Consider the following 24,899-nt stretch of genomic DNA (forward strand, 5'->3'; position numbering starts at 1 on the left):
CTGCTCACCGACCGCCGACCGCGTGTCACGAACGGGGGGCGAGCCCCCCCACACCCCTGGTTTTTATACTGAGCATGATGTCACATGGTATAGAATACCCCATTGGCCAGCTGGGTCCACCACCCCGGCTGTGCTCACCCTCCCCGGTGCAAGCACCACCCAGCAACAACCAGAGCATCAATGGGCCATCAACCCTCCTTTCACACTAAACCCAAAACACAGCACACCCCCCAAGCTACTGGGAAGAAAGTTAACTCTGTCCCAGCCAGAACCAGGACAGTGTTATATGAAATGTTTTAAAACGATGTCTCGTAAGGAAGCAGCACAGTGGAAACTGTACAAAACATGAGGGGGAACAGGGACATTTTTGTGGTGCATGAGACCCTGCAGATGTCTGCACTTCAGATGTTAACATATGGAATTCCAAGCATGGAAATACTGATGAGTGACCTCTATGTTAATATTCAGTTAACCAAGCCCAAGCATTTAATTATTTTTTCAGCTTTCTTTCCCTTCCAACTACTGACTTGCGGAAAACGGACTCCACAATCTATAAGATTGTAAAGTAGGTATGTTTATTCAGCGCTGGGCAGCACGGGGGGTAGTCCCACCAAAGTCGTGCGCGCCCCAACACGGTACTTGCCAGAAATATATACAGCGAAGTGTTGTATATACATAAAGTTTCGCAATACACCTATACATATGCATGACCTGTCCCCGCTTCGTATTAAAATGAGTTCCAAGACGTTATTTCCATGAGCCCCTCCCATCCGCACTTGCGCATTGCCTCCTGGTGGTGGTCGTCGGGGGTCGTGGGATGAAGGTTAGTGGTTCCTCTTCGTCACCGCTAGTAACCTTTTGTTCTTGCGCAGGCTCAGTTGTTCCTTGGCTCTTGCCCAAACCGTAGGGTCGGTTTTAGCTGGTTTCTTAAGGCAAGTTCTTAGTTCTTATCAGGAACTGTCCTTGTGAGGAGTCACAGTTAATTTGCACAATAGTTAACAACGTATCAAACTTTACCTACTAATTCAATCCTTTAACTACTATCTATCATTCAACTACTAAAATTCCCTTAGCCCCTTCTCTCACTACCTTCTGCAGGGCAGAGGTGATTCTTTTGGAGGCCAGAATTTTACACAACAGCAACTGAAGCCCAGCAGAGTTGCTGAGGAATTTGTCAGTACTTGTGGCTGATCGAAAAAAGACACGGGACAAGGCTTGTTAATATTTTAACTGCTTCCAGCTACTCTATATTTAAATCCTGCTCTGTAGTAGACTTGCAAGATGGTAGCAACTGCTAGATAGATAAAACCCAATCTGGGAAGCTCAATAAGAAAGTAGGTAGAAGAAGAAATAATACATGTATCAAACAAAATACAGATCTGGTTGGGTCTGTCCAAAGCTTGGGAACTATTTTTGCTTCTGACAGTCTGCTCAATGTGTTGTGCATCTTTGCCAAGTGTCCCACAGAGGGTTTGTCCCTGGAAAGGAAATAATGTACAATATGATAAGATGTGAATGGTCAGTGTGTTAAATATTTCAACTTATCTTTCTGTGGGAAAGTACTTTACTTTGAAAAAATCATTAACTTTAAAAAAAACAACCCAAATTAATTTTTCCCCATCTCATTTTAATGTATTCAGATAAACTGTAATGTATCTGTTCAAAATTCTTTGCAAACAAAACTGTTCAAGTGCTTTTCTTTGTATACAGGACAATACCTTTTAAAATAAAGCATTACACTGAAGCAGGAGGGAGAAAAAAAACAATCAACCTGGACATCTTTGACTCTGTAGATCTCAAATGGAAAGTGTCTGTTGTTTCATAATCAGCTTTCTTTAGACTTAGCACATCTCACTCCCAGTGATTAATCCCAGGACTGCTCATATTCTAGAGATGTTCAGACAATTTGTTTCTGTAGGGGAAGTTTTAATTTTTGCAGTATTTAACATGAATGCAGTTTATTACTGAGGAAATGGTGGCATTCTTTCTCCCATTCAGTCTTATTTGCCTGTATTTTAATTGTTTTATCTAGAGGCACTTCATTTAATAATTACATTAAGCTTCAATGTGTCTGTTAACAGATGACACAGACACAATAGGAAATCTTTTCTCCCTAGGTACATTTGCAAAGCTATGCATACAATTTCTACTAACTGAGAAAGGAGAAAATAATCTCTATGCTATTTTGTAAACACAGAAGATCGCTGAAAGCAAATCACTCAAGTACATGTGATTATTTTCGGTGTGGTCAACTGTGGTCAGTTATGTAGCTCACAAAGCAACATCTTTTTTGTGTATTGCAGGTAGCATAGTGTACCTTGGGATGATGGTGGGGGCGTTCTTCTGGGGAGGCTTGGCAGACAAGGTGGGAAGGAGACAGTCACTCCTGATATGCATGTCTGTCAATGGATTCTTTGCCTTCCTTTCATCATTTGTCCAGGGCTATGGCTTCTTCCTCTTCTGTCGCTTGTTTTCTGGATTTGGGTAAGCTCCTCTGGTTTTGCTAATTTCTACAATTCTGTGTGTTAATAAAACTTTCCTGTTTGGAAAAGTGCATTATTTAACGTAGGAATATAGTCTGTGTCAGGGGCAAGAGAATTAAACAAGGTAGCTACTACACTCCTAAATAACAACCTGAAGGGAAAGAATAATGATTTTAGGGGAAAGATACAGACTGCAAATTGTAAGATTGAGTTCTGTTCTTATTTTGCAACAGACTTGCTTTGTGAACTTGATCAACTTGCTTAACTTCTTTATGCCTCAGCTTCTCTATGTATTGCTTGTTCAGTCAGCAAAATAAAACCCTTCTCACAGGTGTACTGTGTACAGTAATATTCAGTAGTATTCAGTAATATTTGTAAAGTTTCTAATGTCTTTGTGTGCATAATGTTGTTTATAATACCACTGCAGTCAAGACTGTCAAATTTAAAATGGGTCCCTAGAGCATGCCAAATGTTGTTGCTCTTTTCAGAAGAATGGTGTTTGTGGCCCTGTGTTTTGCTTTACTTTTCTTTTAATTTAAATAACTTCTCAGTTCTTGGAAAAGTTTAAGATATTGGTAATGGTTGATTAAGTTTATTATTTTAAACTTACATGAGCTGAGATTGAGATACACAAGTAAACTACTATGAGAAAGCTTCTACCTTTACTGCACCCTTGGATAATCAAGAGCTCTGTTCTGTAGAGCAGTTAGTTTAGCATTTCTGGTAATTGCTTGATTCAGATCAAAACTCCCAATTACAATTCCATTTCAGGCCACTATCAATCTTTAGGATGCTGAACAGGCAGGAGCTGCTGAGAGCACAGTATGTTGTGTTGTAAAGCTGTGCACATGAAGTCCATTGCTTGTATGGTTTGTTGGCTGTAGTTTATGTAGCTATAGTACACTAACACTGTTGTGTGATGTTTGCAGTTTTAGCAACCCCTTGAACTGGTCTGAAGTAGGGTAGGGCTAGACAGTCATACCAAAAAGAAATTGCCATAGCACTAAGTACTATTAAACTGATTTAGGAAGGGGGATAGAAGGGCAAGGGGAGAGAGGAAGGAGATGTGAGGAGTCCTCTTGCTAGAAGAATCTCCTCAGTCTGTCACCAAATTGTCAGATATGACTCTAAAAGAGTTTAAAAGGAAATGGCAACTGTTCTACTTCTTTAAAAAAACCCAAAAACTTAGAAAAACAAAAAAATCCCATCCAGCTTCTCGACATGTTTTTCATTTCATAGGCCACTATCAGTTCCAGGTGCTATGTTTTGTCTCTCCATAGTTCTGCATTTTCATCAAGGTCCTGACACTAGTTACAAGCTGTCTTCACTACAAAGGGATTTTTCTGTTCCTGTACCTCTATGGCTGGTTAATGGACCATTGTTCTGAGAAAACAATTTTTTTATCATGTTGCATGACACTTTCACTCTTTCATGATCCTGTCAAAGTCCAGAAGCTTCTTGTATTCCTGCTTAGCCTGCCCAATTCGTGAGGGCAGTACTGGACCCTTGTGTCACAAAGGTTTGTCTTTTGGCAGACAGGTTTGTGACACTGTTGGCTTTCACCCAGATTGTCCCTCTTGGGGCATACGGCAAAATATGTGTTTGTCATGCCAAACTTGCCTGCAGGGTCTCCTCCTCACCTGTAGCAGTAGCTTTTCCAGTGCCTGTAGCTTTACTCGTAATAGATGTATGTCCTGGATTGGGAAGCATGTTCAGTTGTGTACCTGGCTTATGATTAATGGTCTTTGAAGGAGCAGGCCTTTCATATCCATACCTTACACCTCCATGTGGGTCCCCACTGTGTCCAAAGTCCTCCTACCTCATCTCTGAGAACTGCATGAACAGATGATGATAGATAATTTGCCACCATGTACTACATTAAAAAAAAATCCAACAAAAAACAACAACACAAACCCAAGAACACATGAGCTGCAGAGTCATTCCTCATAGCTATTACTGCAGAGAAAGATTCATGGCTGGCTCACGTTTGCTGTTTTCTTCAGACAGGGTTTCTCTCCAGAAGAACCTCCTTCAGCTGGTATCAGAGTTGCATTTTATCCTAGATATCAGCCATCATAAAAGCCATGAGTTTTCTAGAACTGAATCCATCCTTCATACCCTCAAGATGAGGGAAGGCTCTTCCTTTTTCTGTTCTCACTGTTTGCCTGTGACAATATAGTTTTTCCACCAGACTTTGCATGTTTGGAGCCCTTCTTTTTCAGAATGTTCACCTGCTCGCTCGCTCTCAGAGAAAGCTTACCACTTAAGAGTGGTATTCAAGATGGTATTTGTGTCACATCTGCCTTTCCTCTGTTTTTTAATCCCCTTTTGGCTATGATCTTATGTTGAGAGCAGCTGTAATAGCAACAGACACATCATATGCCAAACACCAAGAAAGAAGGGAGAGGCTAGAACGTTCCAACTGCAGAGGCAGCAAAGAAAAATCTTTCCACTTTTAGACAGCTGTGCACAAATATACCCACTGTTAGAGCATACATGTTACAGTTCTCTATTTCCAGATACTTTGCATCAGCCGCTGTGCAAGAAGGCAAACTCTTTTTGGTATCACTTACTGAAGAACTTCCAGATGTTTGTGCCAGCTTTGAAGCCATATCTTCTTGCAGTATGACAGGAAATTTGCTTAAAGGGTTTGAATTAAATCTTGAACATTTATTGCATTCCTTACTACAACCCACATCTTGCTCAAATGAAAAGGAAGTTGTGTCAGTTGAATGGGAATAGAAATTCAACTTAATTTCTCTTTATAACCTCTCCTCATTTTAGAGGTCCTGTCTTTGGACAGTAGATGTCAGTTCCCCTTTCTTAGTGAAAGACACTGTTATCAAGGGAGGAGGCTTTGTTTCAGTAATTTTGTGTGAATCAGAGCCCAAATATGAAATATGAATAATTTTAAGCAAAGAACTGAATGATATGTTTTAAAGGCAAAATAGTATTGCTACTCAGATTGGAGAAGAGCTTTCTGAAGGGGCAGAGAGTTATCAAGACAATTTCATATAAATAAAAGTCAATAAATTTTTAAGAAGTATTCATAAGATATAAAATTGTTTAGGTGTATAGAGTTTAAACTGGTCTGTTATCTTCTAGAAAATATAAAACAGATTAAGAAGCATGAACAATAAAACCAGTATCTGATAGAAGATTTTATTTATAAAAAATACTATAAAATAGATTCTCCTCAGATTCTCTTGTAGTCAAAATGAGTTTATAGAAGTAAACTGCTCAGGGAAAAAAATCCCTTCTGATCATTTTTTTGCATCTGAAAAACCTAAAACTAGTAAAAATTTTGCATTACAAAAAATGATTTGGAATACAAAACAGTATAAATAATATTAAGATATTGCTGGGTAAAGGGCATTGAAGGATATGAAAGTCTGAAAGGTGAACTTAAGCTAGTGAAAAGAATAAAGAAATGTTGGACAGTCTGCAAAATCATTTCTTTTTATGGAAAATAATATCACAACTCTGATTCCTCCATTGATTAATCCAAAAACAAAACTCACAAGGAAATTGAATCCCAAAGCCAGATAAAGGTCTAGGAGGGCTTTAGACATGGCTTCCTAAAAGGTAAAGACCTAGACAAGAAACTGTGAGCTGTATTCATCATTAGCTATTGGGGGGATGTGCAAAGATTTATCATCAAAAAGCACCTTGTTAGATCTGTCTTTGAAATTGTCAAAGGAAGGTTTCTCTAATACCAGAACATGACTCATAATATCACTGCTAACTTGAATGGAACTGGAGTTGTTACCTATTCAACACTGCCACTGTGAAGTATTAATATCAGCTAGAGAATTTTATCTAACCTCTATTACAAAAAAAAAATTTTATTTATTTCATCTAAGCAATTAGTTTACTGGTTTTGGTACTTTTAGATCATTTTAGATGCAGTTTTTCTAAGTACAACTCAATTTAGAATAAAGCGCTTAAAAGTGCACTATATATTTGTATTATCCCAGCAAATTTCATTTTGGTTGCCTTGAAATAACCAAAGATGATACAATTTTGGAAAATGTATCATGTTTATCCAGCCCAAATGTTACTTCTAAAAGTAATCAAAGTTTTCATGCAGTAAAAAGCTAACTGAAATAAAGATATATATAACTGAGACCAACCGCAGTTTAGAAATTCTTCAGACAACCTCATATGTTTGCTCCCAGATGAAATTGATTCTTTTTCATGAGCAAACTAAAAAAGGTTAAATAAATGTGTCCTATTTTACAAACCAAACATTATGTCCAGACTACAGAGATTTCTTTTAATTTGCCAAAACTGCCAGTTTGGCCAAATTTCTTCTCCAAACCCACAGAAATATTAGGAAATACAGATTAGATGTGGTTAACTTATGTAACCAAAAGCTATTAAGAACCTTTCCCCTGCCCGTTGCCCCCTGTGAATAAGAGTTGCTCTCAAGATGTACTATCATATAGTGAGTGTTTATTTTCCAAAAGACTTTAGACTATACTTCATTAAATCTGAGACTCACCTTCAGACAGCTTGCTTAGCCCTTCCTCAGAAAATATCTTTAAAGCTACCTGCAGTACTCCTTCCACATTACTGGGATCTAACAACAAGTACTGGTGTGAATGTAGTAGCACTAGACTTGTCATTTAGATCTCGCTCAAATCCATCACACTCCTGTGAGGATCAACAGTTAGCTAAAATCCAAAACTGTGAATGAAGTTTCTTGTAACTAGCAGTTTTGAGGTGATTGCCTGTGTAAATCCACCCAAGCTGACTTTTACGGCCACTTTTGTACATTATGTATAGTGGCAAGAAACTCTTGCAGTTTTGTAGATCCCCCTTCTCTTAATGGCCAAGACAGGAAGGACATGCAAGTGGTCTGTATGCATAACAACTTTCAAAATGTTCCAGCAAAGATATGGACCATGTGGACACAGCACAAGGTAGTTGGCCTACACAAGCAGTTGCCTTCAGGAACTTCAGATCTAGACCAACAGGCTGCTTTTATAATTGTAGAATAGAATAGAATAGAATAGTTCAGTTGGAAGGGACCTACAACGATCATCTAGTCCAACTGCCTGACCAATTCAGGGCTGACCAAAAGTTAAAGCCTATCATTAAGGGCATTGTTTAAATGCCTCTTAAACACTGACAGGCATGGGGCATCAACGACCTCTCTAGGAAGCCTGTTCCAGTGTTTAACCACCCTCTCGGTAAAGAAATGCTTCCTAATGTCCAGTCTGAACCTCTCCTGACGCAGCTTTGAACCATTCCCACGCGTCCTGTCACTGGATACCAGGGAAAAGAGATCAGCCCCTCCCTCTCCACTTCCCCTCCTCAGGAAGCTGTAGAGAGCAATGAGGTCACCCCTCAGCCTCCTTTTCTCCAAACTAGACAAGCCCAAAGTCCTTAGCCGCTCCTCATAGGACATTTCTTCCAGCCCTTTCACCAGCTTTGTTGCCCTCCTTTGGATGCATTCAAGGACCTTCACATCCTTCTTAAATTGTGGGGCCCAGAACCACACACAATACTCGAAGTGAGGCTGCACCAATGCTAAATACAGTGGGATAATCACCTCTTTTGACCAGCTGGTTATACTGTGTTTGATGCACCCCAGTATGTGGTTTGCCCTCTTGGCTGCCAGGGCACACTGCTGACTCATACTGAGCCTGCTGTCGACCAGCACCCCCAGATCCCTTTCTGCAGGGCTGCTCTCCAGCCACTCCTCTCCCAATTTATACTTGTGCCCAGCGTTACTCCGTCCCAGGTGCAGAATCTGGCATTTGGACTTGTTAAATTTCATCCCATTAATCATTGCCCAATGCTCCAATCTATCTAGATCCCTCTGCAAGGCCTCTCGTCCCTCAAGAGAGTGTCAACAGCACCTCCCAGTTTGGTATCATCAGCAAACTTGATAATGGTGCATTCAACTCCTGCATCCAGATCATTGATAAATATATTGAACAGAACTGGCCCTAGAATTGAACCCTGAGGAACACCGCACTGGTGAATGGTCGCCAGCCAGATGTAGCCCCATTCACTACAACCCTTTGAGCCCTGTTGTTCAGCCAGTTCTTCACCCAGTGCACTGCGTACCTGCTCATCTCACAGTTGGACAACTTGTCCAGAAGGATGCTGCGAGGAACAGTATCAAAAGCCTTAATATAATCCAGAAAAACCACATCCACCGCCTTCCCTTCACCCACTAGGCGGTGACCTTATCGTAGAAGGATATCAAATTAGTTAAACAGGACTTTCCCTTTGTGAACCCATGTTGACTGTGCCTGATGATTGCATTGTTCTTTAAATGCCTTTCAACAGCACCCAGTATGATCTTCTCCATAATTTTTCCAGGAACTGAGGTTAGACTAACAGGTCTGTAGTTCCCTGGGTCTTCCCTCATGCCCTTCCTGTAAATTGGAATAACGTTGTCTAGCTTCCAGTCAGCGGGGACCTCCCCAGACTCCCAAGACCACACACCTTTAGGTAGGGTGTTATTGCATGAATGATACTGTCCTGCATACCATGAGCAATGTATTAATTTAGGGCTTCTTGGAAGTGGGCACCTATAACTCCTCATCAGCACTTTCCAGCTTAGGCAGGAAAGAGGAAGACCTTGTTTCTGATTCTGCTAGTGAATTTTCAACATTGGAAAAATAATTTAATTAGATCCACGAGTATTGTATTCAGGGAGTATTGTGGGAGTGCAATTCAATGCTGTGCCTGAGCCCTGGAGGGTAAGAAATCCTAGCTATAATCTGCTTATACTTTGGGAACTGGAGAGCCCCCAGTTCATAGCACCACTGAGCTAGCAGGGTTTCCCCATCACAGCAAAATGAGCTGTGATTCCACCCTTAGCCATACCCCTTCCACCGTTCCTCACCCTGGGCTTCCAGGAGAACCTCCGAGGACAATCTGCCCCCGTTGCCTGTGACAGGGCAATTCACTAGCGAAGCCTTTTGGTGTTTTCACCCATGAGAAGAAATGAGATACAGCTCTTGTTAGCTGTATACCTAACAAGAATTCATGAATGTATGAACCTTTACAGAACTGGCAGAGAGTATAAGAGCTAGCAGTCTCAACTATGGGAAACATTAATTGTAAAGCTAAGAGTTGACTGGCAGTGCTTCATGAAGAGCTGTCTAGAAGGAAGTGACAAAACAGCAGACCCCTAAACAAGTGTAACAGCTCAATCCAGTATTTCATCACTGTACTTGAAGATGTCTTAAAATAAACCATATTGTTATAGCACTGAATTTTCTTAGGACTGAAATACCATTTCTGTATTCATGTTTTCCTTTTATATATTTGTTTTAATCTGTTTTAAGTTTCCTTCTTTTTGCTCCCAGTTTGGCAGTCATTGAGATGACAGCATAAATATGCATTTATCTTTAAAGTTCAGTTAAAAATTCAAACCATTCAAGATATTGCTTTAAAGTATGTAATCTGGTATGTGAGAATATCTCTTCAAGCTTCACAGGTATTTTCTTCAGCAGGAAAAATAAAACCCACAAGGACTTGTTCTGTTGTGGAACATTTGACAGCTTGCATTGGTAGTGAAAAGGTAAAGACAGTAAAAGATAATCTGGAAGCTGGTACTGAAAATGATACATAATTTGAGTTAGACTAAGTTTTGTAAAAACAAGTTAAACTTTTTTTTATCCAACTAACCTTCAGACTATTATTCTTTGGGAAAATTACTAATATTTTCAGTTAAAAGAAATGTATTTTGACACTTGTCAGTAGACTGCCATGATTACAGGATTTTTGTAATGGTGAAAGTCAACGCTTTGTGCTGGTTTCTGTTCCAGCAGCCACTGACAATCCACTTGAATCACTAAACATATTAAATTGTACATAGAGTTTTCAAGGAAATCTTTGACAAAAATAGTGTCCAAACTGGTGAAAGCTTCCTCAAGAGTTCTCCAATACATGGTGCAATTTGAGAAAAAAACACTCTTGCCAGAAAAGCTGCTTGTAGTTTGGGTTTTAAATGACTGCAGCTATGGGCTTGTTCAAAATTTAACTAGCTGTTACACTCTGCCTTAATCCATGATATATATCTCCTTTTAGGATTGGTGGAGCTGTGCCGACAGTCTTCTCCTATTTTTCGGAAGTGCTTGCTCGGGAGAAACGAGGCGAACACCTGAGTTGGCTCTGTATGTTTTGGATGATTGGCGGTATCTATGCTTCTGCAATGGCTTGGGCAATAATTCCTCATTATGGTAAGAAAAACATCTCTCTATGATTTGTAGCTCTTCTAGTATAAAAGTAAACTCTTAAAGTATAGTTTAAAGAGGGGACTTTATGTCTGTTCTCAAAATACTGATCCTGCCGTTAAGAAAAAAATCTATTCCTTTTGGGGGAAGTAAGGAGAATAAATTGTACCCTAAATAACAATATAATAAATGGAGCAAAAATTAGCCAATCCCCTTGCTTAATCAGATTCTTTAAATTACTGGAAACTTGGACACATGAAAATACAATTGGTGTTATTGTTGAAACTGGAGAAAATAGGTGATATGGAGACTTGCATCAGAGAAAAATAGCTTTTAAAATGCCAGATGTCAAATTTGTGCTAGATTTTTTTGTTTGTTTGAAACAGAGATAAAATATCAATTATACACTCTTGAGAAAGAAGAGAAAGGACCATCTTAATGTTTGCGGTGCTAGTTCTGAATATAAAGCTGTGCTGAATGTTTTGTTCTTAGTAGATCTTTTTAAGTGGTATAGAAATAGAGAAATCAGACAGAGTGTACTTAAATGCTGTAGGGGTGAATGAGGGCGAATAAGACAGAAAGCTTGCAATGGTTGAAGTTCTATGAACATGCAATATATGCCACTTTGTGAAAAAAACTCTTTACTGCCCTGACATGGTTAAACATTATGTGGAGGAACAGATTCAATTCTTAAAGGCTTGCCTTTTAGAAGAGTTAAGTGTTCATGGCTCTCAAGGGTTGCTGAGACTGCTCAGTGGTTCTTAAAAATCAGCCTCTGCAAGCACTTCTCCCTGGCACTCTTCAAGTAAAGCAACATTGTTAGTTAGCTGGCATCCAAAGCAGCTTTCTCAAGCCAAGCAATGAGGTTTATTGCAGTTGGATTGTGAAAGAGAGGAAAACCTCATAAGGTTTGCCCAAAGTGATTGGAACATTTAGCAAGTGGTAATGCCCAGAAATAAATTATAATCATGCAGACTAATCAAATATCTAGACTGATGTATTAAGATTAATTTTAGAGTGCTGTACACGCAGCCTGAATCTGTCTTTAACCTTGCCTTTTGGCTTTGAATTGCTGGAATGAGCAAGGAATTTTTTCTGACAAGACACAACGTGGATAATTTTTTCCCAATTAGTAAATTGCTCTGGATGCCAAGTATTTTTTGCTTTCCTATGTATTTTCATTTTCTTTATCTTTCAGTGGAAAATGCAAACATTATGACAGACTGATTTAAATAGGTTGTCTAATTTCATTGTAGATTTTATAAATAATATCCTTTACTGAGGTGCTTTAAAAACATCACATGGCAGTATATCTCAATGAATAATAATACACATCCTTATACCAAAGCAGTGGCACTAGAGGGAATAATTTTCTTCTTTCTTTGGCAGTGGAAGAATATCAGCAACAAAAAGCCATGCCACACTGATTTTTTTTGTGTCCTTCTGCAAAAATATCTGTGAAATCACTTAAGACAAAAGAATGTAAAAACAGAATTTAAAAGACAGTATTCTTCAGTGTTAGCCATATAAAGTCATAATAGCCAAAAGGAGAGCTAAAAAGGGAGCTATAAACAGCAGAAACAATCCTTTCTCACAGGAAAAGAACTGGGTTTACACATCGTTTTGGCAAAATTAAACAGAATCTATTTATGGGGTTTGATGAGGTCTTAAAATTGTCTTCACTTTAAATTAGACTTTTTCATTATGTTGTGAAGTTTAAAACCTGTGTCTTAGTTCCTAGTACAAATGTGGAATCACTCCAGCTCAGGACCAGGGGCAAACTGCTTTGTTTTCATGATGCTGTGCCGAGCTCTCAGGCACTGCCAAGTGCTCCCAGGGCAAACCCTGCTCTAGCACTCAGGAGAGTGTGGTCACACATTGCTGTACTCTCCTGGAAACATTCCAGGGCAGGTTAATATCAGCTCAGATGTCTGCACCATTTGTATCACATGTGTTTATGAGGAGACTTCTGTAGTGGTATTTTCTCTTCCATAATTTCTACATGGTTTCCATGGAATTATTTTGCCAGAATTAAGCAAGGATACAGATTTTTCTCCAAATCACTTTCAGTCCTTCTCATCATTCACATCTCCACTGACTAGGAAGCAAAACATAAATTTTGTAGATTTTTTTCCCTCCCTCTTCTACAAATGTATTCCTTTCATTTGTACTGGTTATTATATAAGCCACTTTAAATTTAAAGTCCTAGATTCACAGCCAGTTTACATTATCTAGCCCAAGGCAACCAGTGAAGCTGAGTTTACCAGTTGAACATTTAGCTCTAATGAGAAAACAAAGATTACATTCTCTATATGTAACAGTTTATCTCTGTTTTTGTTCAAGAAGCATGAAAGTGTCTGAAACCTGAGTAACACTCTGAAACATAAAATAAAGGGAAGCTAACAGTTGCCTTGGCACCGGCGTGTTGTCAAGAGAGGACTCAGTGTGATGTAGTGCTGCAGTGACCACATACTGAAAGGTTAATTTCATCTGGAAGAAAAGCATCTCTGTTTCAGGGCTTCTTTAAGTCTATAGCTGTTGGATTGTGTTTAAAAATTGAAAATGGATGTAGACTTGTTCAGGGTTTCTGAAACAGGAGTTCAGGTCATGGAGAAGCTGTTAGAAGAAACATCTGCAGAGAAATGCTTCTAACTGCTGCCAATAAACAAAGTCCCAGATTAGGTTGCTACAAAGAAATTGCTTTATGCACTACTTAGGCCAGGCTGAAGAGGAAGGATAATTACTGTTTTATAATCCATTTTGCAAGCGCAACTTTAAATTTAGCATAATGTTTCAAGGTAGATTAGTTCAAAGACTGTCAAATGCATCGAATGTGTATCACAGTATTGTATAAAAGGTTAATTTTTCAAATAATGAAGAATCTTAAGAGTGAGGAATTACATTTCAGTTTAAAATCCAGATAGTGATATATTGCCATTTTGTTACACCAAGTTTATGTATTAGTTTGAGGATAGGAACCAAAAAGAATCATCCAAGTTGTTCTAGCCATTTTATTCCTTTATTAAAAAACACAAAAGAAAGTTATAAAATTATCAATTCTACCAAAAAAGTATGTTGCTTGCAATAAACATGTATTATTTTAAAAATCAGTCTAGATTTTTATTGTGCCATATCTCCAAATTAAAAATCAGGGAAAGCTGGATAAGGATTTCAGTGTATTTAAACTATCAGGTTTGGTATTCTGTGTACTTTTATGTTTTGCATATATGATGTATAAAAGCCTTTTCTGGCTTCATAAATTACAGAAAAACCTTTTGGAATTCAAAACATTCCCTAGAGTTTTTTGCTTAGTGACAAACAAATATTGACCTTATTGATTTGTAAATCTTATTCCTGAACAAGAAGGGGAATACAGGGCCTAAAAGAAATTAGACTGCAAGGCAGAGAACTGGAGGTGATGGGGAGTAAGACCAGGATGGTGCAGGTGTCAAGGCTGCTACAGCATAAACTGCAGTTGAAAACTGAAGCCCAGGAACCACAGGATTGTGTGACAGCAATCAGAACACCACACCAAGTATAAAATAAGATTGCATGTTCCTTTTTTTTATATCACTTTCTAAATAATGTCATTTGGTTTTGCTTCTTAAAAGACCAGTAAAAAAAAAAAAGAAGTCATATGTTCATATCTTTTTAAGCCCATTCCTCAATTATGGGAAGGGGCCTTCATCGACATTAATTGTTACCGGTTTCTTGGTTGTATTTTGCAAGTCAGCAGGAATTTCTACAACCGGTTACCAAGGCACCAGATTTGCAATCATATCTCTGCAGGTCTTTGGAGAGCAATAGGTGATCACGACCGGATTAATTTGTAAATTCAACCCTATCATAGAATCACAGAATGGTTTGGGTTGGAAGGGACCTTTAAAGGGCATCTAGTCCAACCCCACTGCCATGGGCAGGGACATCTTCAACTAGATCAGGTTGCTCAGAGCCCCGTCCAACCTGACCTTGAATGTTTCCAGGGATGGGGCATCTACCACCTCTCTGGGCAACCTGTTCCAGTGTTTCACCACCCTCATCGTAAAAAATGTCTCCCTTATATCTAGTCTGAATCTGCCCTCTTTTAGTTTAAAACCATTACCCCTTGTCCTATCGCTACAGGCCCTGCTAAAAAGTCTGTCCCCATCTTTCTTATAAGCCCCCTTTAAGTATTGAGAGGCTGCAATAAGGTCTCCCCGAAGCCTTCTCTTCTCCAGGCTGAACAACCCCAACTCTCTCAGCCTTTCCTCATAGGAGAGGCGTTCCATCCCTCTGATCATCTTCGTGGCCCTCCTCTGGACTGGCTCCAACAGGTCCATGTCTTTCCTGTACTGAGGACTCCAGAGCTGGATGCAGTACTCCAGGTGGGGTCTCACCAGAGCAGAGTAGAGGGGCAGAATCACCTCCCCCGATCTGCTGGCCACGCTTCTTTTGATGCAGCCCAGGATACGGTTGGCTTTCTGGGCTGCGAGCGCACATTGCTGGCTCATGTCCAGCTTTTCGTCCACCAGTACCCCCAAGTCCTTCTTGGCAGGGCTGCTCTCAATCCCTTCATCCCCCAGCCTGTATTGATACCAGGGGTTGCCCCAATCCAGGTGCAGGACCTTGCACTTGGCCTTCTTGAACCTCATGAGGTTCACATGGACCCACTTCTCAAGCTTGTCCAGGTCCCTCTGGATGGCATCCTGTCCCTCAGGAGTGTCAACTGCACCACTCAGCTTGGTGTCATCTGCAAATTTGTTGAGGGTGCACTCAATTCCACTGTCTATGTCATGAAGATATTAAACAGTACTGGTCCCAATACGGACCCCTGTGGGACACCACTCATCACTGCTGTACTTGCACTGCTTCTTGTAAGGTTTGTCCTCCATTGGTTCAGGTGGTTCCTGCTATAGAAATTCCCATAACAAGCAACTCAAATCCCGGGTTACAACAATTTAAAGGTATTTCCATTACAGTCTCCACTCCTGGTCCCTTTGGGCCAGGTTATAGGGTTTAACATTGCAATGAACTCCTCCCCTTGCCCCTGCTCCGGCTTGGGCTTATCCACAGACTGCAGTCCCTTAGGGGTGTACCTGCTCCAAGTGGAGCCTCATCTATGAGCCACAGTCTCTCCAGGAGTATACCTGCTGCAGCATAGACTTCTCCACAGCCACAGTCACTTTGAGGTGCACCTCTTCCAGTGTGGTGGGCCACAATGGGCCACAATGTCTTCAGAGATATACCTGCTCCAGCGTGGCCTTACCCACAGCCACAGTCCCTTCAGAAGTAAACCTGCTCCAACATGGCCTTACCCATGGCTGCAGTCCCTCCAGGGGTGTACCTGCTGTGTTGTGGGCTTATCCATGGCCACACGCTTTGAGGTGCTCCAGCATGGCCTCATGCACAGCCACTGATGCTTCAAGGTGTACCTGCTGCAGCATGGACTTATCTACAGCCACAGATGCTTCGAGGTGTACCTTCTCCAGTGTGGACTTATCCTTGGGCCACATTCCCTTCAGAGGTATACCTGCTGCGGCACGGACATAATCAAGGCCACAGACACTTCGAGATGTACCTGCTCCCACATGGACTCATCCACAGGTCACAGTCCCTTCGACTTGAGTTCACACTGGAGTTCCAGCCTGTCCAGTACAGCAGCACAGAAACAGCAGCAATGCCCCGGCCGTCGGCCAGCCCAGGCACATCGCCATTGCTGTTATCAAAATGTTCCCAGGCACAGCACAGTAAGATGATCAGCACTACAGTAAGCAGCGAAAGCAAAAAGCAGCCACTAACGACCACTAGACTCTAGTATACAGTAAGGCAAGCAAGTCCCATGGCAAGCACAGGAGCCTGTCGATTAAAAGCTAAACAGCAATAACAGCTATAAAGTCTATCTAGCGCATTCCAATCGAATCTGTCGTTATCTCGAACCCTTCGAGCCCCACGTTGGGCGCCAAAAAGGACTGTCGTGGTTTAACCCCAGCTGGCAACTAAGCCCCACGCAGCCACTCACTCACTCCCCCACGGTGGGATGGGGGAGAGAATCAGAAGCGTAAAAGTGAAAAAACTCATGGGTTGAGATAAAGACAGTTTAATAGGTAAAGCAAAAGCCATGCACGCAAGCAAAGCAAAACAAGGAATTCATTCACTACTTCCCATTGGCAGGCAGGTGTTCAGCCATCTCCAGGAAAGCAGGGCTCCATCACGCGTAACGGTTACTTGGGAAGACAAATGCCATCACTCCCAACGTCACCCACTTCCTTCTTCTTCCCTCAGCTTTATATGCTGAGCATGATGTCATATGGTGTGAAATATCCCTTTGGTCAGTTGGGGTCAGCTGTCCCAGCTGTGTCCCCTCCCAACTTCTTGTGCACCCCCAGCCTACTCGCTGGTGGGGTGGTGTGAGAAGCAGAAAAGGCCTTGACTCTGTGTAAGCACTGCTCAGCAATATCTAAAACATCCCTGTGTTATCAACACTGTTTCCAGCACAAATCCAAAACATAGCCCCATACCAGCTACTATGAAGAAAATTAACTCTACCCCAACCAAAACCAGCACACCTTCCTTTCCTCATTTCTTACACATGGGGATCGAGAGCTCTTGCACTATATGGAAAGCATCCTTAAAGATCTGCCAGCTCTGTTCTGCTCCCTTGTCCCTGAGGGCAGTTTCCCAGGGGGTCCCATTGACTAACTCCTTGAACAGCTGGAAGTTTGCTTTCCTAAAATTCAGGGTCCTGACTTTACACTTCGCCTGTCCCATAGCCCTCAGGACTGCAAACTCCACCAGTGCATGATCACTGCAGCCCAGGATGCCTCCAATCTTGACGTCTCTGATTAGCTCACTCGCGTTGGTGACCATCAGGTCCAGTATCGCATCCCCTCTGGTAGGGCTATTACCTGGCTTAAGAAGTTATCCTCGATGCACTCCAGGAGTCTCCTGGATCGCCTGCAGCTCGCCGTGCTACTTTTCCGGCAGATGTCGGGGTGGTTGAAGTCCCCCAGCAGGATGAGAGCCTGCGAGCGCGATGCCTCCTGTAGCTGGAGTAAGAAGGCTTCGTCAATAGGCTCCCCTTGATCAGGCGGCCTGTAGTAGACACCAACCACGAGGTTCCCTTTGTTGGCTCGGTCTCTGATTCTTACCCATAAGCTTTCAACCTGCTCGTGGCTATTCTTCAGAGACAGCTCTTCACACTCTATCCATTTCTTGATGTAGAGGGCAACCCCTCCACCCCTCCTTCCTCGCCTGTCCCTTCTGAACAGCCTGTACCCATCAATAGCCGCACTCCAGTCATGGGATTCGTCCCACCAAGTTTCAGTGATGGCAACTAGGTCATAGCTTTCTAGCAGCACGGTGGCTTCCAACTCCTCCTGTTTGTCGCCCATGCTGCGTGCATTGGTGTAGAGGCACTTCAGCTGGGCTGTCGGCCGTGTCACCTTTTTTAGAGGAACACACCTTAATTCCTTTGAGGTATTTCACCCATGTTTCCCTATTGACTCCTATTACCTCAGGAGCCCCTGGCTCCTCTCTGTAAGACTTCAAGTGTGCTCCAAGTGTACCCAGCAAGTCTCAGAGCAACAGGCTGAGGGTCCTCGCTAGCACCCTGTCCCTCAAACCTTGGAGTGTCGTCCCATGGCTTGTCACAGGCGAGCCTGATGTTATCCCCCTCCCCCTTCAAGTCTAGTTTAAAGCTCTGTCAATAAGCCCCTCTAGCTCGTGAGCAAAGACCCTCTTCCCCCTTTGAGAAAGGTGAATCCCATCTGACGCCAGCAGGCCTGGTGTTGTGTAGGCCATCCCATTATCGAAAAACCCAAATTCTGGCGATGACACCAGCCACGAAGCCATGTATTAATAGACTGGGTCCATCTGTTTCTTCCAATATTGCTGCCTGCAACTAGAAGGAGAGAGGAAAAAATTACCTGTGCTCCAGATTCCCTTACCAACCGTCCCAAAGGCCCTGAAGTGTCTTTTGATTGCCCTTGGACTACGCGTTGCAGCTTCATTGCCACCCACATGGAAGAGCAATAATGGGTAATAGTCCGAGGGCCGTACCAGGCTAGGAAGTTTCCTAGTGATGTCCTTAACACGGGCCCAGGGAGGCAGCAGACTTCCCTAAGAAGAGGGTCTGTCTGGCATATTGGACCCTCTGTTCCCCTCAGAAGGGAGTCACCTACAACTATAACCCGTTTTTTCTTCCTTGTGGAGGTAGTTGTGATATAGGAGGTAGGCCTTTCTGACCTTGGCAACACGTCTGGTGTAGATGGACCATCATCCACATCATCAGTTGACTGGCCTTCCAGATCCAGAGCCTCATACCTGTTGTACAGAGGCGCCTGGGAAGGCGAGGTGGGCAAGGAGGGGGTTCGCCTGCCACCCTGAGCGTGGACTTGCCTCCATTCACTCCTTTCCTTTAAGTTACTGCCTTCTGCCTGGTGGGGGGAGGATACAGGATCCCCTTGATCTTGTTTTTTTTCTGCTGGCTGTTCCTGTTTCTGTCTCAGGGAGGGCAGAGCATGGTTCCACCAGTCTATCTCTTCCTCAGATTCCCTGATGCTCCCTAACCTTTCTACTTCGTCTCGTAGCTCTGCCACCAGGCTGAGCAGATCATCTATTTGGTCACACCTCACGCAGGTGTTCTCACTACTGCCATCAGGTACTAGTGAAAGGCTCTGGCACACCCTGCAGCCTGAGACCTGGGTGGCTGCATGTTTTTGTGGGAGCTCTGTCTGGGTAGCCACATCAGTTCTGGTGAGTGCAGAGGACATCGCTTTCTGCTGGGTGGTTACCATAGCTAAGCTCCTTGTGGGAAGGTGATGACCACCAATTGAACTGACCTATGGTAGCAGAGAACCAAGCACAAGGGGATTATGCTACTGACTAAGATCCAAAAGTCCTAATAATAACAGGATTGGAAATAGGTGGGATTTTTCATTTTGCGGAGTAAACAACTCTTAAAACTTCAAGCCAGTGGTCTCTGATGTCCCTCACTCACTGCCAACACAGTGTTCGTTATTTTCCTAAGGCCTTACCCTCAGGAATCCTCCTTACAGTTATCTTTCTGAATTTTCAGATGGTTTTAGGATGAGGTGATGATACCTTCCCCACACTAGCACCCCGCTTCTGGTATTTACCAGGGGAGAGAGGAGATCACCATGTCAAATGGCTTTCATGAACAAATCTCCACGGTATGATCTGAGGCAGAGACATTACTTCTTTATATATCCATCAAATTCCAATTAAATTAAGCTAGATTATTTACTAAAAGACTACAAAATTACCCTCTTAATAATACAGACTCAAGGAAATAATAGGAAACATACTACTTCCTAACACATTCAATGCAAAAAGCAGATTTAAGTCTTTAGTCTTGTCACGGTCGGTTTGGATCTCTCAAATTTACAGGACAACATACTCTGTGATTTAAACTTTATTTCATGAGCTCATTAAGAAATACAACAAACAAACACAACAAATGGGCTCAATCCCCTTTTGCCCAGACTAGTCTATCACATGAATTCACTTATTGACCATTCATGTCATAAGGTTTCATAACTTATAACCCGTAACTCTTAATATTGTGCACCTATGAGCAAGGAAAAGAATTAGTTACCTTGCCAAGGGTGAGAGTGCTCATCCTTCCTCCTCCATCACAGTGCAGGCATCCCCTGTATCACACCAGGAACCACGAAAGCCTTAGCAGTCCAGCTGCTGTTGGATCCACTTCAAAAGCTTTTTGGGTAAGATGATGTTTTATACCTTCCAGCTTGGAGGTTTGGTCTATACCACTTCCATAAATTAGCAGATTCTGACAAAACTGCCAGACAAAAGATGATGGCTGCAGGAGACAGCAATTTGCAGGTGATAATGGCTGCAAGATGGCCCTTTAGCTCTTTCTGGCCACCTGTCCTGCCTACATGGTACTCTTGCTTTGACCTAATGGTGCTGCTCCCAGCATACATCAGGCCTTAGCATGAACTGTTAGCCAAAATCTAAGCAGGAGTTAAGTGAACAGTCACAAGTCTAAACATTTTATTCAGACCGGTGTAATCACATTATATAATAGATCTTCATCTGAACTATACGCCCATCTATAAGAAGGGCCAGAAGGAGGATCTGGGGAACTACAGGCCTGTCAGCCTGACCTCGGTGCCGGGGAAGGTTATGGAGCAGATCATCTTGAGTGCCACCACGTGGCACGTACAGGACAACCAGGTGATCGGGCCCAGTCAGCATGGGTTTATGAAAGGCAGGTCCTGCTTGACTAACCTGATCTCCTTCTATGACAAGGTGACCCGCTTAGTAGATGAGGGAAAGGCTGTGGATGTTGTTTACCTGGACTTTAGTAAAGCCTTTGACACTGTTTCCCACAGCATTCTCCTGGAGAAACTGGCTGCTCATGGCTTGGATGGGCGTAATCTTCGCTGGGTGAAAAACTGGCTGGATGGCCGGGCCCAAAGAGTTGTGGTGAATGGAGTTAAATCCGGTTGGCGGCCGGTCACGAGCGGTGTTCCCCAGGGCTCAGTTTTGGGGCCGGTCCTGTTCAATATCTTTATCAATGATCTGGATGAGGGGATTGAATGCACCCTCAGTAAGTTTGCAGATGACACCAAGTTGGGCGGGAGTGTTGATCTGCTCGAGGGTAGGAAGGCTCTGCAGAGGGACCTGGACAGGCTGGATCGATGGGCTGAAGCCAACTGTATGAGGTTCAACAAGGCCAAGTGCCGGGTCCTGCACTTGGGTCACAACAACCCCAGGCAACGCTACAGGCTTGGGGAAGAGTGGCTGGAAAGCTGCCCAGAGGAAAAGGACCTGGGGGTGGTCGTCAGCTGGCTGAATATGAGCCAGCAGTGTGCCCAGGTGGCCAAGAAGGCCAACGGCATCCTGGCCTGTATCAGAAATAGTGTGGCCAGCAGGACTAGGGAAGTGATTGTCCCTTTGTGCTCGGCACTGGTGAGGCCGCACCTCGAATACTGTGTTCCGTTTTGGGCCCCTCACTACAAGAAGGACATTGAGGTGCTGGAGCGCATCCAGAGAAGGGCAATGAAGCTGGTGAAGGGTCTGTAGAGCAAGTCTTATGAGGAGCGGCTGAAGGAACCGGGACTGTTTAGTCTGGAGAAAAGGAGGCTGAGGGGAGACCTCATCGCGCTCTACAACTACCTGAAAGGAGGTTGTAGCGAGGTGGGTGTTGGTCTCTTCTCCCAAGTAACTAGCAATAGGACGAGAGGAAATGGCCTCAAGTTGTGCCAGGGGAGGTTTAGGCTGGATATTAGGAAAAAATTCTTTACTGAAAGAGTGGTCAGGCCTTGGAACAGGCTGCCCAGGGAAGCGGTTGAGTCACCATCCCTGGAGGTATTTAAAAGACATGTAGATGTGGCGCTTAGGGACATGGTTTAGTGGGCATGGTGGTGTTGGGTTGATGGTTGGACTCAATGATCTTAGAGGTCTTTTCCAACCTTAATGATTCTATGATTCTGTGAGTCTAGATAAGTCTTTTCATAGGCACAGGAGTCCATAAATGGCTTCTATTTCTAACTGAGTGTAATTGTGATTAGAGTGGACAAATCTGATTTTCTTTTGAGTAAGTGGCTTGCAAAGTGGTCTGAAAAACATTTCTCATTTTGTAGCAGAAGATTGTTGAGGTGAAGCAGATCATTTTACCTGAATAAAATAACTTTACTGGCAATCAAAAAGATCTTTTTATCATCTTTTTGGTAGGTGGCTCAAGAGTAGTTTCTGTAGTATTTTCTATTGTCATGTTTGCTTTGTTCTTGTGTCATCCAGTTGGAGATAAAAAAGGTAAACACACCTTCAAAACTGCAATAAAATCCCCCTCTATATGAAACCATCGTGAACTATACTGTAATAAAACAGGCAAGGAGGTAAGCAGAGCTGGATGCAGCCACTATGCAGATGATGAGATGGAGAGCTACTGGCTTGCTGCGCAACTCGGAGCATATACAGCACCAGGCAGTGTTAATGGAGGAGTTAATCTCTCAGTTTGCAACAGACTAAACTGAAAACATGATGGACTAAAACTATTCAGTGGCAATGAAGTCAGAAAAACTTTTAACTCCCTTATTCTATCTTTTTTTGTTGGTCTTAAGGGTTTCTCAGTGACACATGACAGCAGCAGTACTGGGATAAAAAAATCCTATTCTGATGCTATGTATTATCAGTGGGGTTATAGGGCATGGTGAGTACTTGAGTAGCTATAAAAGCAGAAGGAACCATTCATCTTCAAGCACTTCTGATGAGCAGAACCAGATCCTTCTGAGTGGTGGGAGCTGCAAGAATGGACATACATAGATTTTTATCTAGCCTGCTGGACTCCTCCCATTAATGAGGAGACGAGAGTCAGTGCATTAGCAAAGTGGAGTCAAAAGGTTGCACTCTTCTGTGGTGATGATTATTCCAAGATGAATGCCATGAAACAATTGTTCCCCAGTACATAAATGTTACATGTTATATGTTTTAGATAATATAAAGAAAAAGTGGAGTTTTTTCTGTTTGTCAGCATTTATTTTTGTAGAAATTAAAAGGTTAGTGAGTGGCTTTTTTACTAAGATGAAGGACTAGAAGCCAGATTTTTTGCTAGCAAATTGTATAGGCTACATTTTTTCAAAAGTAACCAATGAACTTGGGTATCTCAAAGCATCTTTTGACTTCTTTTTGAATTAAGGTTTAGGTCAGGATTGAACCTGGATGAGTATAGAAAATTCTTGACTACTTTGAAAAATTAGGGTCTTAACCTCATTACTTGTCTGTAGAACAAAACACTATTAATTACTATGTCAAGATTGCATAGATTAATATCTGTAAAGCGTCTTTAGACACAATTTATCTGTTCAAATCTATAAGTTTCAAAGTGTCAAAGTTGATGGTGATGCTGTAAATAAGTGGCTGTTACTTTTACGGATATCTCTGCTTTTCAAATATTTCTTGTAGCGCTTCTAAATTCTGAAATGTGTGTTAGAGGTGGGTCTGAGCATCAGAGAAACAGCTTGATTTCACTCATGACTATTTCATCAGCTGCTCCCAGCATTTCCTCAGCAGTGACGTGCCCAGCAGCTTATAAACGTATTATAAATCACGGTTTCATCTTAGGCAAAGGATCACCGAGTTCCTTCTTCCACCCTTTCTTTGCTGTAGTCCCCAGAGGGGACTAGAATATGACTGTCTCTGATGCAGTGCACCCATCCAATCAAAAGACCAGGATGTGCTTACATGATTTATAATAAAAAGAGCCATGCTTGACTGATTTCATATTGCTGCATTATTGTGGTGACTGTACCCAAAACAACCAGGGAAAGAAACTATACTCAGTAGTCATATCTACAGAGATGATTTACTGCAGTCCCTTGTATGTCAACACCTGATTAACGTGAGTTGGAAATAGGAAAAATAGCTACATTTGGTTTCTTTGTTCGAAGTTGGAACATGCTGAAATAGGATGTCATCACTGATTTAGACATGAAAGATGTGATGTCTTCTCTAATCTTGCAGAAGGCAAATAGGAAAAAAGCATGATTAGCTGCAAAGGGAAAAGGAATAAACTGCTTACTGGTGATAAGACAAAAAGTAATGAGCTGAAATTTCTGTCAAGGGGGGTAGTATAGATAATGAAAGAGACTTTCTAATAGTGTGTTAGTTAAGCATTTGAATAAAACTGCTATGGAAGTAGTGAAATCTCAGTCACTAAGTCTTTAAGAAAAGATTAGATGAACATATTTTGAGAATATTGTAGGGGCCATCATTGATTCTGATTTGGAGCAAGTGGATGCATTGGATGCCCCCTCAAGGTCCCATCCACTCCTGTTCCCATAGAACTACTAAACAGATACTGTTGCTCCAGAGGGTGCTGGGGTAGGCCAGAAAAGAGCAAATGAAGAAAACAAAGACAAAAAGAGAGAACTTAAGAAATTAGAAGAAATAAAAGAGAAAACAAACAAAAAAAAAAAAAATAAAAAGGAGTAGCATTGGACATTCCCAACACATGTAGGAAAATGCCTGTCTATCAAACAGTGCCAAAGAAGGCGGCCTGGGGAAGAGCTCTATGTGTCTTTTCTCAGTAGTAAAAAGTCCATGAATGCACTAATACATCTGCAGAATTTTAAATCAATATATTCTCTCTTTTTTTTTTTTTTAACTTGGAGGAAACATTTGATCCAAATTTTAAAACTGAGAGCAGCTCTTCAATTTTGCCTTTTTCATGCAATTGCCTTTCTGATAT

The 24,899-nt window shown here is 42.1% G+C and overlaps 1 protein-coding gene across 1 annotated transcript in view; it reads left to right on the forward strand.

Moving 5' to 3' along the window:
- LOC142074848 (synaptic vesicle glycoprotein 2C-like) overlaps positions 1-24,899 on the forward strand; it is a 139,736-nt gene that overhangs the window by 36,815 nt on the left and 78,022 nt on the right. Inside the window, exons 2-3 of the mRNA XM_075135749.1 lie at positions 2,304-2,484; positions 10,539-10,690. Coding sequence (XP_074991850.1) covers positions 2,304-2,484; positions 10,539-10,690 — 333 coding nt within the window. The remainder of the gene's footprint in view (positions 1-2,303; positions 2,485-10,538; positions 10,691-24,899) is intronic.

Source organism: Calonectris borealis, chromosome W (assembly GCF_964195595.1).
Source record: "Calonectris borealis chromosome W, bCalBor7.hap1.2, whole genome shotgun sequence".
NCBI classification, from domain to species: Eukaryota; Metazoa; Chordata; class Aves; order Procellariiformes; family Procellariidae; genus Calonectris; species Calonectris borealis.